The sequence below is a fragment of the Nuphar pumila genome, chromosome 3 (genome assembly GCF_984573655.1).
Source record: "Nuphar pumila chromosome 3, dmNupPumi1.hap1.1, whole genome shotgun sequence".
NCBI classification, from domain to species: Eukaryota; Viridiplantae; Streptophyta; class Magnoliopsida; order Nymphaeales; family Nymphaeaceae; genus Nuphar; species Nuphar pumila.
The window spans coordinates 142,220,827-142,233,680 of NC_143251.1; the positions used below are offsets into that span (position 1 = coordinate 142,220,827).

The 12,854-nt window shown below is 39.7% G+C and overlaps 2 protein-coding genes across 2 annotated transcripts in view; both read left to right on the forward strand.

Annotated features, from left to right (window-relative positions):
• Positions 1-12,854, forward strand: part of LOC149844167 (haloacid dehalogenase-like hydrolase family protein) — a 132,046-nt gene that overhangs the window by 45,515 nt on the left and 73,677 nt on the right. The window lies entirely within an intron of this gene.
• Positions 1,656-4,055, forward strand: LOC149844168 (putative transcriptional regulator tpeD). Its single transcript, XM_090000360.1, has 2 exons — positions 1,656-3,736; positions 3,835-4,055. The coding sequence occupies exons 1-2, from the start codon at positions 1,725-1,727 to the stop codon at positions 3,977-3,979; spliced, it is 2,157 nt and encodes a 718-aa protein (XP_089856486.1). The 5' UTR covers positions 1,656-1,724; the 3' UTR covers positions 3,980-4,055.

Consider the following 12,854-nt stretch of genomic DNA (forward strand, 5'->3'; position numbering starts at 1 on the left):
CTCGCGGTCTCCCGAAGACCGAATATCTAAGATTCCCATTCTTCCGATGGGAGATCTCAGAATGTATATTACACCATTCTTATTTATTATCTTTTTATTAAAAGCCAATTATTTAGTTTTGTAATCCGCATGTAAAAGCAAAGGCAATTCTACCTCTGTGAGAACCATCACGGGACTCCCGTCTATGAAAACACATAGAATAGTGCAATACAATGCATTAAAAGTAAATATGATTTTTGCGATGTATTAAAATAAGCAAAGAATGAGTATCTCGTACTCAAGGCTCTCCAGGCTTGTAATGATCCAATTGTATCATCGATGTACCATATGCAAAAACCAAAGCAATATATCATTTATGGCCTATGTCACAGGGACTCGGCAAAACAGGTGCCGCACCCGCGTCGACGCGACGCGACGCGGGATCGCGTGCGGGTGCGGCACCGGGTGCGGTCAACACGACCCTGGGTGCGGTCAACGCACCCAGGGTCATTTTTGTCCAAATTTTTGGGCGAATTTTTTTTCCCCCACCCCGATGAAAAGGAGGAGGATTAGGGCAAAAATTTTTTTTTGCCCTAATCTCTCCTCTCTCTCCCCCTGAGCTCGAGCTCTCCCATCGCCGCCCCAGCTCCGCCGCCCCCAGCGTCGCCGCCCCCAGCGCCGCCGCCCCCAGCTCCGCCTCCCAGACTCCTCCTCTCGGCTCCTCCTCTCGGCTCGCAGGTATGTCTCTCGTCTTCTTGGGTCGGCTGGGGAGGGGCCGAGCACCCCCCCCCCCCCTCTCTCGGTCTCTTGTTGGGTCGGCAGGGGAGGGGCTGAGCCTCCCCTGCTCCCTCATTTTTCGGCACAGGAGGGGCCGAGCCCCTCCCCCATCCTTTTTTTTTTTTGGGTCGACAGGGGAGGGGCCGAGCCCCTCCCCCATCTTTTTTTTTTTTTGGGTCGACAGGGGAGGGGCCGAACCCCTCCCCCATCTTTTTTTTTTTGGGGTCGACAGGGGAGGGGCCGAGCCCCTCCCCCATCATTTTTTTTTTGGGTCGACAAGGGAGGGGCCGAGCCCCTCCCCCATCTTTTTTTTTTTGGGTCGACAGGGGAGGGGCCGAGCCCCTCCCCCATCAGTTTTTTTTTTTGGGTCGACAGGGGAGGGGCCGAGCCCCTCCCCCATCTTTTTTTTTTGTTTGGGTCGACAGGGGAGGGGCCGAGCCCCTCCCCCATCTTTTTTTTTTGGGGGTCGACAGGGGAGGGGCCGAGCCCCTCCCCCATCAGTTTTTTTTTTTTGGGGTCGACAGGGGAGGGGCCGAGCCCTTCCCCCATCTTTTTTTTTTTTGGGTCGACAGGGGAGGGGCTGAGCCCCTCCCCCATCAGCTTTTTTTTTTTTGGGTTGACAGGGGAGGGGCCGAGCCCCTCCCCCATCTGTTTTTTTTTTTTTTTGGGTCGACAGGGGAGGGGCTGAGCCCCTCCCCCATCTTTTTTTTTTGGGGGTCGACAGGGGAGGGGCCGAGCCCCTCCCCCATCAGTTTTTTTTTTTTGGGTTGACAGGGGAGGGGCCGAGCCCCTCCCCCATCTGTTTTTTTTTTTTTTTGGGTCGACAGGGGAGGGGCTAAGCCCCTCCCCCATCTTTTTTTCTTGGGGGTCGACAGGGGAGGGGCCGAGCCCCTCCCCCATCAGTTTTTTTTTTTTTGAATTGAATTGAAAATTGTAATGTATTTTTTTTTTGTGTTTTCAGGATAAAAATGACGGATAAAGGGAAAGGACTTGCGTCATCCTCATCCCAACATGTGAGTTCTGCTGCTAGTTTTGCTGATAGTTGCAGTGGGATTGATGATGTGGGGCCACTATGGATACATGTAGATAAACTTGCAAAAACTGGAGAAGGAGGTGGTGGGAACAAAAGATTTCGATGCAAGCTCTGCGAAAAAGATTTTGTTGGGTCTTACACAAGAGTGAAGGCTCATTTGTTGAAGATACCAGGACATGGCATTTCAGCTTGCAGAAAAGTTGATGAGTCAATGCGAAGGCAATACAAGAAAATACAAGAAGAATATGAGAAGAGAAAGGCAATGGCCGATTCTTCTGCAGTCAGTGTGCCATTTGCAAGCCATCAAGAAGATGCTGAAAAAAAAAGAAAAGTCAATCTAGGAGGTAGAGGAACGATACAAGCAGCATTCAATACATATGGAAGAGAAGAGTTGGATAGAAAAGTTGGGAGGTATTTTTATTCTGGTTCACTCCCATTTAATGCGGCTAGAAATCCTTATTGGAAGGATTTAGTAACATCCTTGGCAAATTGTAATTTGAGTGGTTATGTGCCTCCAAGTTCAGAAAAAATACGAACCACACTTCTTGCAGAAGAGAGGGCAAACGTGGAGAGGTTGCTAGAAATTAAAAAATATTCATGGGAGCAAAATGGAGTTTCCATTGTGTCTGATGGATGGACAGATATTCAAAGGCGTCCATTAATCAATTTCATTGCTTGTTCGCTTAGTGGCCCAATATTCTTGAAAGCAGTTGATGCATCTGGGGAATATAAAAATGCAGAGTATTTGAAGGGATTGTTTATAGAAGTGATAAAAGAAGTGGGTGATCAGAAAGTGGTACAAATCATTACAGACAACGCTCCGGTTTGTAAAAGTGCAGCGTTGAGTTTGGAGAGTGAGTACCCTCATATTTTTTGGACTCCCTGTGTAGCACACAGCTTAAATCTAGCCCTAAAGAGCATATGCAACCCCAAAGAAGAAGAAAATTCACAAGCATATGCTTTATGTTCATGGATTGAAGATTTAGAAAGAAATGTCAAAAGCATTAGGAATTTTGTTGTTAACCACCATCGTGCTAATGCTATATTTAATAGGCATTCTGATTTGAAATTGTTGAAGGTCGCTGAAACACGTTTTGCGTCCATCATTGTGATGATGAAGAGGATTAAAAGAGTGAAGAATGCTTTGATTAACATGGTGACTGATGAAAATTGGACATTCTATCGTGTTGATGATGATATGAAGGCTCAAGAAATTAAGAAATTCATTCTTGATGATGAGTTTTGGGACAGAGTGGTATACTTCCTTCAATTTACGCAACCTATTTGGGAAATGTTAAGAGAAGTTGATAAGGATGAGCCCATGCTTCACAGAGTTTATGAAATGTGGGATAATATGATTGAAAAAATACAAGCTATAGTTTTCATGCATGAAGAAAAAAATCCTGCATTGGATGATTCAGATTTTTTTAATCATATTCATTCAATTTTAGTCAGAAGATGGGATAAGAGCAACACTCCTTTGCATTGCATGGCACATTCTCTTAATCCAAAATATTATGCAAATAAGTGGCGGGCTGGTGGTATTGGTCGTGTCCCTCCAAATTTAGACCCAGAGCTATCAAGACATAGAAATATGTGTATGACAAGACTTTTTCCAGAAGCACATCTTCTACATCAAGTCACACAAGAGTTTGGAAAATTTTCATCTTCGAGATTATATGCACCGGCATTATTCGCGAGAGAAGAAGATAATATAGATCCTATCACATGGTGGTCAACATTTGGATCGGAAACACCTCTTCTGCAACGTCTTGCATTAAGATTGCTATCGCAGCCTGCTAGTTCATCTTGTTGTGAAAGAAATTGGAGCACATATTCTCAAATCCACAACATGAAGAGAAATAAACTCACCAGCAAGCGTGCAGAGGATTTAGTATATGTTCATTCAAATCTTCGATTACTTTCGCGAAGCAATGATGAATACAGGTACTAATTTGCTCTCTTAGTTATTTGATTATTTCTTAGTTTTCATTTAAATATATTTGTATTGTATTTATCATTTTCAATTTGGGTTTATAATGCAGACAAGGAACATCCAAATTTTGGGATGTAAACCCAGAAGAGTGTGACTTCGAGGGAGAACATGAATTCAACGTAACAAACATGGATTTAGCTGAGCCCAGTATTCCTTCTAATGATGCATTTGATGATGAAGAAGAAAATTATTAGCATTCATTACTTCATCAGGATATACTTTGGTATGTAATTTAGTTCTTTTATGCATACTTATTTGATTGATATTTAGGTCGATTTATGTAATTGCTTTACTTATTTGATTGATAATTTGATATTTAGGTAATTTGATATTTAGGTTGATATACTACATGCATGATAAATCATATTATGAGTTTATGACAATGTTTACTGTTAAATGTTAAAACTGTTAAAACTTCAAAATTATATATATATATATATATATATATATATATATATATATATATATATATATATATATAAATTTTTTTTTTACATTTTTGCCCCTGCCGCACCCCCGCACCCGGGTTTTTTGGAAGTGCCGAATCCCCGCACCCGCACCCGCACCCGCTCCCGCACCCGCACCCATGTGACATAGTTTATGGCATAAACCACATGCTCCACATGCATATTCATATAAGACAACCCTTCATCATGCGTATGAACCAAAAATATCCATGAGCTTGCATATTAATTAATTCATATGCTACTATGTCAAGTGCCTTCTTTCCTATATATACACGCATTCATGCTGTGATCATCGCAAATTTTTTTTCCTCTCGTAATATTCTCTCTCTTCCTTCTCTTTTTCCTTTCCTACCTCTATGTCCTCCTTTTTGAAGGGAGAAAATAGAAGACGGAAAAGAGAAAAGAGAAGAGAAAAGAAAAGAAGAGAGAAGAGGAATTATTTTGCGCGGTCTCACTTGACCTTTATTTGAAAATATTTAGAAAATTACTCGCCTCCGTTTTGAAATATATTGCGGGAAAAATGGAGAGACGAGATTCGCTCGTCGGTACGAGGTTCGACCGTTCCTGGCGCCTTTACCAGGGGTAATCGAACCCAGGATCGAATCTATGCCTTTTGCTTTGCCTAAATATAATCTAAGAATTTATTCTAACTCTAAATGCACAAAGAATCATACTTGTGCAATGCAAGGATGTATGCTCTTTTGAAAAGAATGTTTTGGAAATTTTCAAGTATTCTGAGATGAACTTGATAAGGGAGTGAAGAAATGATTGAATCTAACTTTAGAACTTGAGATAGATCAGAGAAGTTCTAAGTCTTTGAAGTAAATCAGGATTTTGGAAGAAAAAATCTTGATTATGAGAAAGCATGCTTTGAAGCTTTGAAATGAAAGGAAGTGAAGTTTCAAAATCGGAAATGGACTTTGAATTTGATCTTGAATTTAGGAAAGGAAATGAATACTTGAGATGGAATTGAATTTGAGGTTTTGAAATTTAGAATGGATCTGAGATAATCAAATGGCATTTAAGAATAGAAGTGGATTCAGATTAGATCCGAAAATGGAATTTGAAATCTAGAATTTGGAATTGGATTCCAGATCCGAAATAGAATGGGATCCGAGGTTTGGAATCCAAGATGGACTTGGGTTCTGGATCCTGAAATGGAATGGATCTGAAGTCTGAGATCCAAATGTAGATTTGGACTCTGGATCCTAAGATGAATTTGGATCTGAAGTCTAAGACCAATGTAGAGTTGGACTCTGGATCCTAAGATGGATTTTGGATCCAAGGTCTGGAATCCAAGATGTAATTTGGATCTGGAGTCTAAGATCCAAAGGTAGATTTGTATTTTAGAAAACTGGATCCAAATTGATCTGATTTTGGATTTGGAATTTCCAAAATTGATTTGGGAATTGAATTTGGACTATACAAAATGAACTTCAAAGTCAAATTGGACTTTGAATTTGAAGCTTGAATCTGGAAATTAGAAGATGAATCAAGAATTTCCAAGTTTGAATTGAATTTGGAAAATGAAATTTAGAAATTGAATCTTGAATATACAAATGAATCCCAAAGTCAATTTAGACCTTGGATTTGAAGTTTGAATTTGAAATTTAAAAAAAATGAATCAAGAATCTCAAAGTTAAATTGAACTTTGATTGGAGTTTTGAATATAAAAATGAATTTGGAATTTCAAAGTCAATTTGAACTTTGAAATCTGTTTTGAATTTGGAAATTTGAAGTTTGAAAAAATGATTTTGGAATTTCAAAGTCAAATTGGACTTTGAAATTGACATTTTGAATCTTGAAATGAGATGGAATTGGATTTGAATAAGATTTGATATGAGAAATAAAGAAGAAGAATCACTTGGGATTTTGAAAAGGAAATTTTGAAAATATGATGCAATTCTATCCTATATGATGAATGAATTTAAAGAATCTTTGAAATTGGATTTTGAAAAGCTATTTCATTCTTTTAAATGAATTAAAACAAGATTGAAGATATAATACATTCTTGACTATGATCATTGAATGCATTATATAATAATCTATATTTAAATTCAAGTGAAGAATGAAACACATTTGGTGCTTTTATAGGATTTAAAATGAAATTAACTCTCAATATACCCTGACTATGGCTATTGGTATATATTTTGAATTAATTTTAAGTTAAATTCTGATAAAAGAAGAAAATATTTAAGGAAAATATGATGAATTTTGAAAACGGGTCCAGTGTGGATCCAATGTTATTTTGTAAAAGATAAAAATACTAAGTTTTGTCCACACCCTAACTATGGCCATTGATGTAGATCATCAACTTAGTATCCATTATCTCTTACGAAATGGTGCATGTGCCATTCGTTTTCCACCATTCATGAAATCTTGAAATAAAAAGAAAAAATGATGTGAAAACAAGTAGTTCTAGAAAATATGCATGCTCATTCTATTCTATTGCTGAAATGTAAATTCTCATTTATAATCTATCTATTACATTATTGAAATGGAATTTAGAATTACAACTTCTAAGCTAAGAGAGGAGATAACATTTTCCATATGTTTCCTGCAAAAGATAGAGTTAGTATAAATAATATAGGAAAGGAATATCACATTGAAAGCCAACATGCATACATCTAAGAACCGAGTGGGATCATATGTAATATGCTAAATTAAATGGAAAATATGCTTTACTATTGAAAATATATACATGCTAACCCTAAGCTAATGAAAATCTACCTGAGAGAATACACACATATATAGATGGAAGTCAATAAATAGACAGGTTGAAGAGGAAGGAATGACAACAGGTGCAGGAAATTTATAAAAGGGATCAGCCTTTTACACAAGGTACATGCAGGGAAGAAGCTGGATGGTGGATGCTACAGTGAAAGATGCAAGGGTAGGTGGTGGTGGATAGCATGTGCTGTGTAAATGATAACATTAAGGTGGCAGTGAAGGGGTGGCTGAACAACAAATGCAAAAAGTGTTGTTAGCAGGTGGCGTGCACAGTGGCAGTTAGTGAGGTGATAGGTGACAGGGGATGCACACAGGTGCAACAGAATGTGTTGCGCCTGTGACAATAGTGAATGTGGGAAGGAGGTAGTGACAAGGTAGAAGTATACAGTGAGTGCGGTGATGTGGAAGGTGAAGATGAGAATAATGTGTGATGAAAAAAAATGGATTGTAGCAAATTGAGAGGCCACATATATGGGTTTCATGAAAGGTGCCAATGGTGGACTGAAAGGTATATAGGTGAGTGTAAGGGGTTGTGCTGCTAGTGAGTGCACGGCAGGGGAAAATGAAGGCATAGCAGTAAATGTATATGGTGACAGCAAGTGTGGTGAAATGCAGTTGGTGTCTAGGTAGTGAGGGAAAATGTGAATGATAGGTGCAGGTAGATGATAGGGGTTATGATGATGTGACAAGTGAATTCCCGAAGTGAACTTTCATAGACCCAAATATCCAGCTTGGGAGAGCAGAAGAGCTGGAAGAAGTCAATGCATATTTTATGTCAGCAACAAGCATATTATATTTGAAAAGATTATCTGAATCCATGCTAATCAGAAAATACACACCAGTCATGAGCAAGTTAGTCTACTCAATCGAAACTAGCTGAGTCACTTGATCTGATCTCCTGTACTTATGACAGGTGTATACCCCTGGCACAAGCTTTTGTGGGTTATATGTAACTTCTCCAGTTAAGGATTCCCTTACCCACTTCGAACTTTCAGGGGCCTTGTTCCCTTCATGAGCATCCTATGTTTGCCCACTTCATCAGCATCAGGACCCATCAACACAATTTTCAACTCCTTCAGCTTGTCCCCAATGCTTGAACCATAAGCCGCATCAGCATCATGCGAAGATGAAATTTCCCCAAAATGAACCTGCAAATTTCCTTGGATACTTGTTGGTGACTTGTGAAAACTATTTATCTCCAGCGATGAATTATAGGAAGGGGGCTAATCACAGAGAAATTCTCAGTAGGACTGTAATTCTCTTGGTTGTTGCTTTGGGCAGAAAAGTTATCACCATCAAATGGAGTTGAGAGAGGTGAGTGTGAAAGCACAGGTGGAAGCATGGTAGGACTTCACTACTTACACTTTGAGTCATGTTTAAGCATGCACGTGCTTACAGCAGCTGGCCTTCCCACTACCAGAAGAAACCTACTCACTGCCAACCAGTTGCCCTACCTTATTTAAACCTTATAGTCAAAGGATTGACACAGAATGTGCACAATTGATCAATCAGTAAACAACAGGTGCAAAATATTTCAACATTACAGATGAAAAAAAAATTGGCCATCATATAATGGCTTGTCAATATCACCAGCATATAAACCTGCCACATGTATTTTTAACCAATATAATCCTAACTTCCCTATTGGGTACCCTTTTGCAAAACCCAGGACTCCCCTGCAAAAGATATAATCTAGGATGATTCAAATATGGATGTATGGGATGCATTGTAAGGAATTTGAGGATTACAGAGCACAGAAAATGCATGGATGGGAAGCGAGGAAAATTCAACATAACAAGCATAAGAACCAAACGAAACCAGAGAATCTAAGAGGTGCAGAAATTTCAGTTATCTACTAGACAACAAGGCTAATATACAGTAAAAAGAAAAAAAAAGAAAACTCAGTAAAATTTAGTAAGAACATAAAATTGGAGGATGAAAACCTATTAAATCGGAGGTTGATATTAACTAAACCTGCACAACAATTATATCTACCTTACATTTCAACTAAACTGACAAACAAATCCTACAATCCCAACTTGGTTCCCCATCTAGACGACCTATATAAAATCAACAAAGATTATCGTCATTCCTTGCTACATACATTCTAAAGGCCACAACAATCTATCAGAGATCTATTCTTATGACAATGAGAGTCCTATTTATAGAAATTAGGGGAATCCATTTAATGACTTAATCATCATGGAGATTAGGATTGAGGCTACGCCTCAAATCTTCCCTCATAGAAGAAAAATCTGGAAGGTAACGGAGGGGTGAATTTCACAGCAGGCATTTTTACAGCAGATCCAGATCTGACCTCAGATCCCCCACCAGGAGAGCTTTCACGAATGGCTGAGAGATAAGCTCAGTTGTAGATCAGAGCAAAATATCTTCTCAGCAAATCCAAATCAAGTGCTGGACTTTTACTAAAACTCTAATATGGGTTTCAGAGTAGCGGGCGACATGAATAAGGAGGATATTTGAAATTCAGACATCAGGATGATGAATAAAATTGGATGCCATTGCCAAGATGTATAGATAGGCACCATCGTGAATGTAATAGAAAATACATGCTACGAAAACAATCAGATGCAATGAAACAAAATATAACTTAAAATGAATAAAACCCAGGGAATTATATGAACGAAGATGCAGTCAGAAAGACGACCAAATGCCATCAAAATCAGAAATCAAACATAAATTGGGATTAAAAATGTAAATTAAATGCAAAATCAGAAAAATAGAAATAACCTACGATACGCAGGAGGGTGATGGAACAGGTAAATATGTAGGATGAAATGCAAAAATTCAATTGCAACTAATACGTAATAAAATGAGGATACATAATGAGAATACAATAAATCAAGAGCATATAAATCAACAGGGAAAGGATTGTAACCCTGAAGAGGGTTGGATTTCTATCGCAAAATGCAAGTCGATACTGCCATAGGTAGATCAACGTTGCATACATTGCTTCAATAAACAGAGAATCAAAATCTAGGAAAAAGAAAGAAAGAAATGTAAATTTACAGAAAGGGGAATAGAGGAAGAAGAGACAGGGGTTTTCTTACCGTGAATCTGCTTCAATTGGGAGAAATAAGATCTGTCTTCTTGTCTACCGCTATAGGATGAGATCGACCACACTCTGCCATCAATTGAGAGAAAAAAAAAGGAGAAGAAGAATACAAGAAAGGGGAGAGGTGCAGGAGAAGAAGAAGAATCGAGAAGAAGAAGAAGAAGAAGAAGAAGAAGAAGAAGAAGAAGAAGAAGAAGAAGAAGAAGATGGTGGGGTGAATGGCGGATCCTGGATCCTTCTGCGTGCTCTCCTCTTAAAGGGGAAGATGAGCCTTCGAGAGAGGGAGGTGGTTGAAGATGAGGGGCTGAAATCGAGGAATACAACGCAATGGATCAAAACAGGTGTCGGAGGAACTGTTCGAGCTATTTAAAAACTATTTTTGGTATTTTCTGTAATTTTGATTTAAATTTTGGACAACGAGGCTCAGATTTGGATCTGGACAATGGATCCAGACCCAAAATCAATTTAAACATATAGAATGAATTTAATTTCAGTAAAACTTGAGAAATGAACTGGAATTTAGATTTAAAAATGACTCATTTTGCTCAAAAAATGAATTTAGGGGCAAGAAGGGAATATTTAAAAGATTTTGAAAAATTTGGGGTGTTCACACATGCCAACGTATATTTCCTTTTGAAAGTATGTGCTCATGTGAATGCATATTCTTATCAAGTGTGCATATTCATACTAATCGCACGATGTAAAATAAAACAAAGCGTGCTCTCATTAACTTTACATGTACACACAAATGCATGTTTTATCAATACTCACATAACTGTAAAAACACATACATCGCTTGCATCATTTTCTTTTTTAATGTTTACCTGACTACAAGTGCACAACTTCACTTGAAATGAAAATACACACAGTGATACAACTACTGTGAATGAATTAATTCGCAACAAATTAAACAATCTAAAATTCCAGCTAAATCGAACATGAAACCTATCCATACTCAATTTCTCACATATATCAAAAGAAGTCCCGTACCTTAGAATCCGATGCTTGGGGAAAAGCCCAGGGATGTTGATGGCGAGGAACGACTCAATCAATATCATCGGAGGTGTCTGCCGAACATAGGAAATAGGTCACAACAGGGAAAAGATTAAACGAAAGGAAAAGAGGAGAACACGGAAAACAACGTGTGCGGGTTCGGCCACCAGGCGAGCCCAGACCTGCTATCGAACCCCATCATTGGGTTTTGAACTTGCTACGTCCCACCACAAGGTGACGTGCACTAACAGGTCCTATCAATCAAGCGGAGTTCCCGTTGGTTTCCCCGACAAGGGGAATCAGGCAGGTCTCTACCGATGATACCACTACACCACAGGGTTTTCAACCTGCGGCGCCCCAACACAGGTTACCGTGCACCAGCTCTTCTTACCAAACAAACAGGGCCCCTGTTGGTTACCTCGAAAGAGGGGACTCAAGCAGGGTCCCCCTGCCTGTTGGTCGAAACAGAAGGGGAAAAGGGCGGCAGGGGCCTTTGCCCCCCTGCCGAGCCATAAAGAAGGGGGTAAGGGCGGCAGGGGGCCACCGGCCACCTGTCGACCCTCGGCAGGGCCCCAAGGGAGAGGGGAAAAGGTGGGAGGCACGACAGGGGCCTCCGGCATCTCGCCTCCTATTAGAGTTGCTTTCTTATGTACCTGGATCAGCTTCCACAGGAAGCAAGGAGAGAGAGAGAGAGAGAGAGAGAGAGAGAGAGAGATGAATGCACAATGGCTGGGGCGACACTCAATAGCTCGACCTCCAAAACCCTAAACATTATAAAGAAAATCATATACAATAATATTACAAGAATGCCATTAATGAGGTTATATTGGGCATGTGTTTCATGTAACATGCGTATGGATCTGGATCCAGATCCATACACATACTGTATTTTAACACCCTCCCTCAAGTTGTACATGATTTTGGAGCATGTACAACTTGCTCTTCAATAGCCAAAATTGACGTCTTGTTAATCCCTTGGTAAACAGATCTGCCACTTGATCTTCTGTTCGAACATGACGTAGTTCTATCTCCTTCATCTCGACTTTCTGCCGTATAAAATGTTGATCAATCTCAATGTGCTTCGTTCTGCTATGCTGGATAGGATTACATGTAATGTTTATTGCGCTTTGATTGTCACATAAAAGAAATGATCGAATAATTGTCTCCCCAAGATCGCTCAATAAGTGTCTAATCCATGTGGCTTCTGCCGTGCCTGCAGCCATCGATCTGTATTCAGCCTCTGTACTTGATCGTGCCACTGCCTTTTGTTTTCTGCTGCTCCAGGACACTAAATTGTGCCCAATATATACACAATATCTAGAGATAAATCGTCTCTCATCTGGATCCCCTGCCCAATCTGCGTCTGTATAAGTGATGAGTTAATGTCCTCTATGCAGATTATCGTTCTTGCGATAAACAAGTCCGTCTCCTATAGTTCATTTTAAATAGCGTAGAATGCGCTTTACAACTTCCATATGACCCTCCGTTGGAGCATGCATAAACTGGGATACCTGATTGACAACATAAACTATATCAGGTCTGGTAAAGGTCAAGTACTGTAACATCCCCACGAGACTTCTATACCTTGTAGGGTTGACACAAAGATGACCATCTTCAGAGCTCAACCTTTGATGTAATACATTAGGAGTGCTGACTGGTTTGCAATTCGTCATCCCGGCTCTTTCCAGAAGGTCAAGAGTGTATTTTTGTTGCATGAGTGTCAATGTGTCTTGTTGTCTGTCAACTTCCACACCAAGAAAGTACCGCAACTCCCCTAAATCTTTCATCTTGAAAGTTTTCATT

Excerpts from the sequence above, each read along its gene's own strand:
- LOC149844168 (XM_090000360.1), top strand. The coding sequence starts at position 1,725 with ATGACGGATAAAGGGAAAGGACTTGCGTCATCCTCATCCCAACATGTG. Across the intron at positions 3,737-3,834 it reads CGAAGCAATGATGAATACAG|ACAAGGAACATCCAAATTTT; the intron begins GTACTAATTTGC and ends TTTATAATGCAG.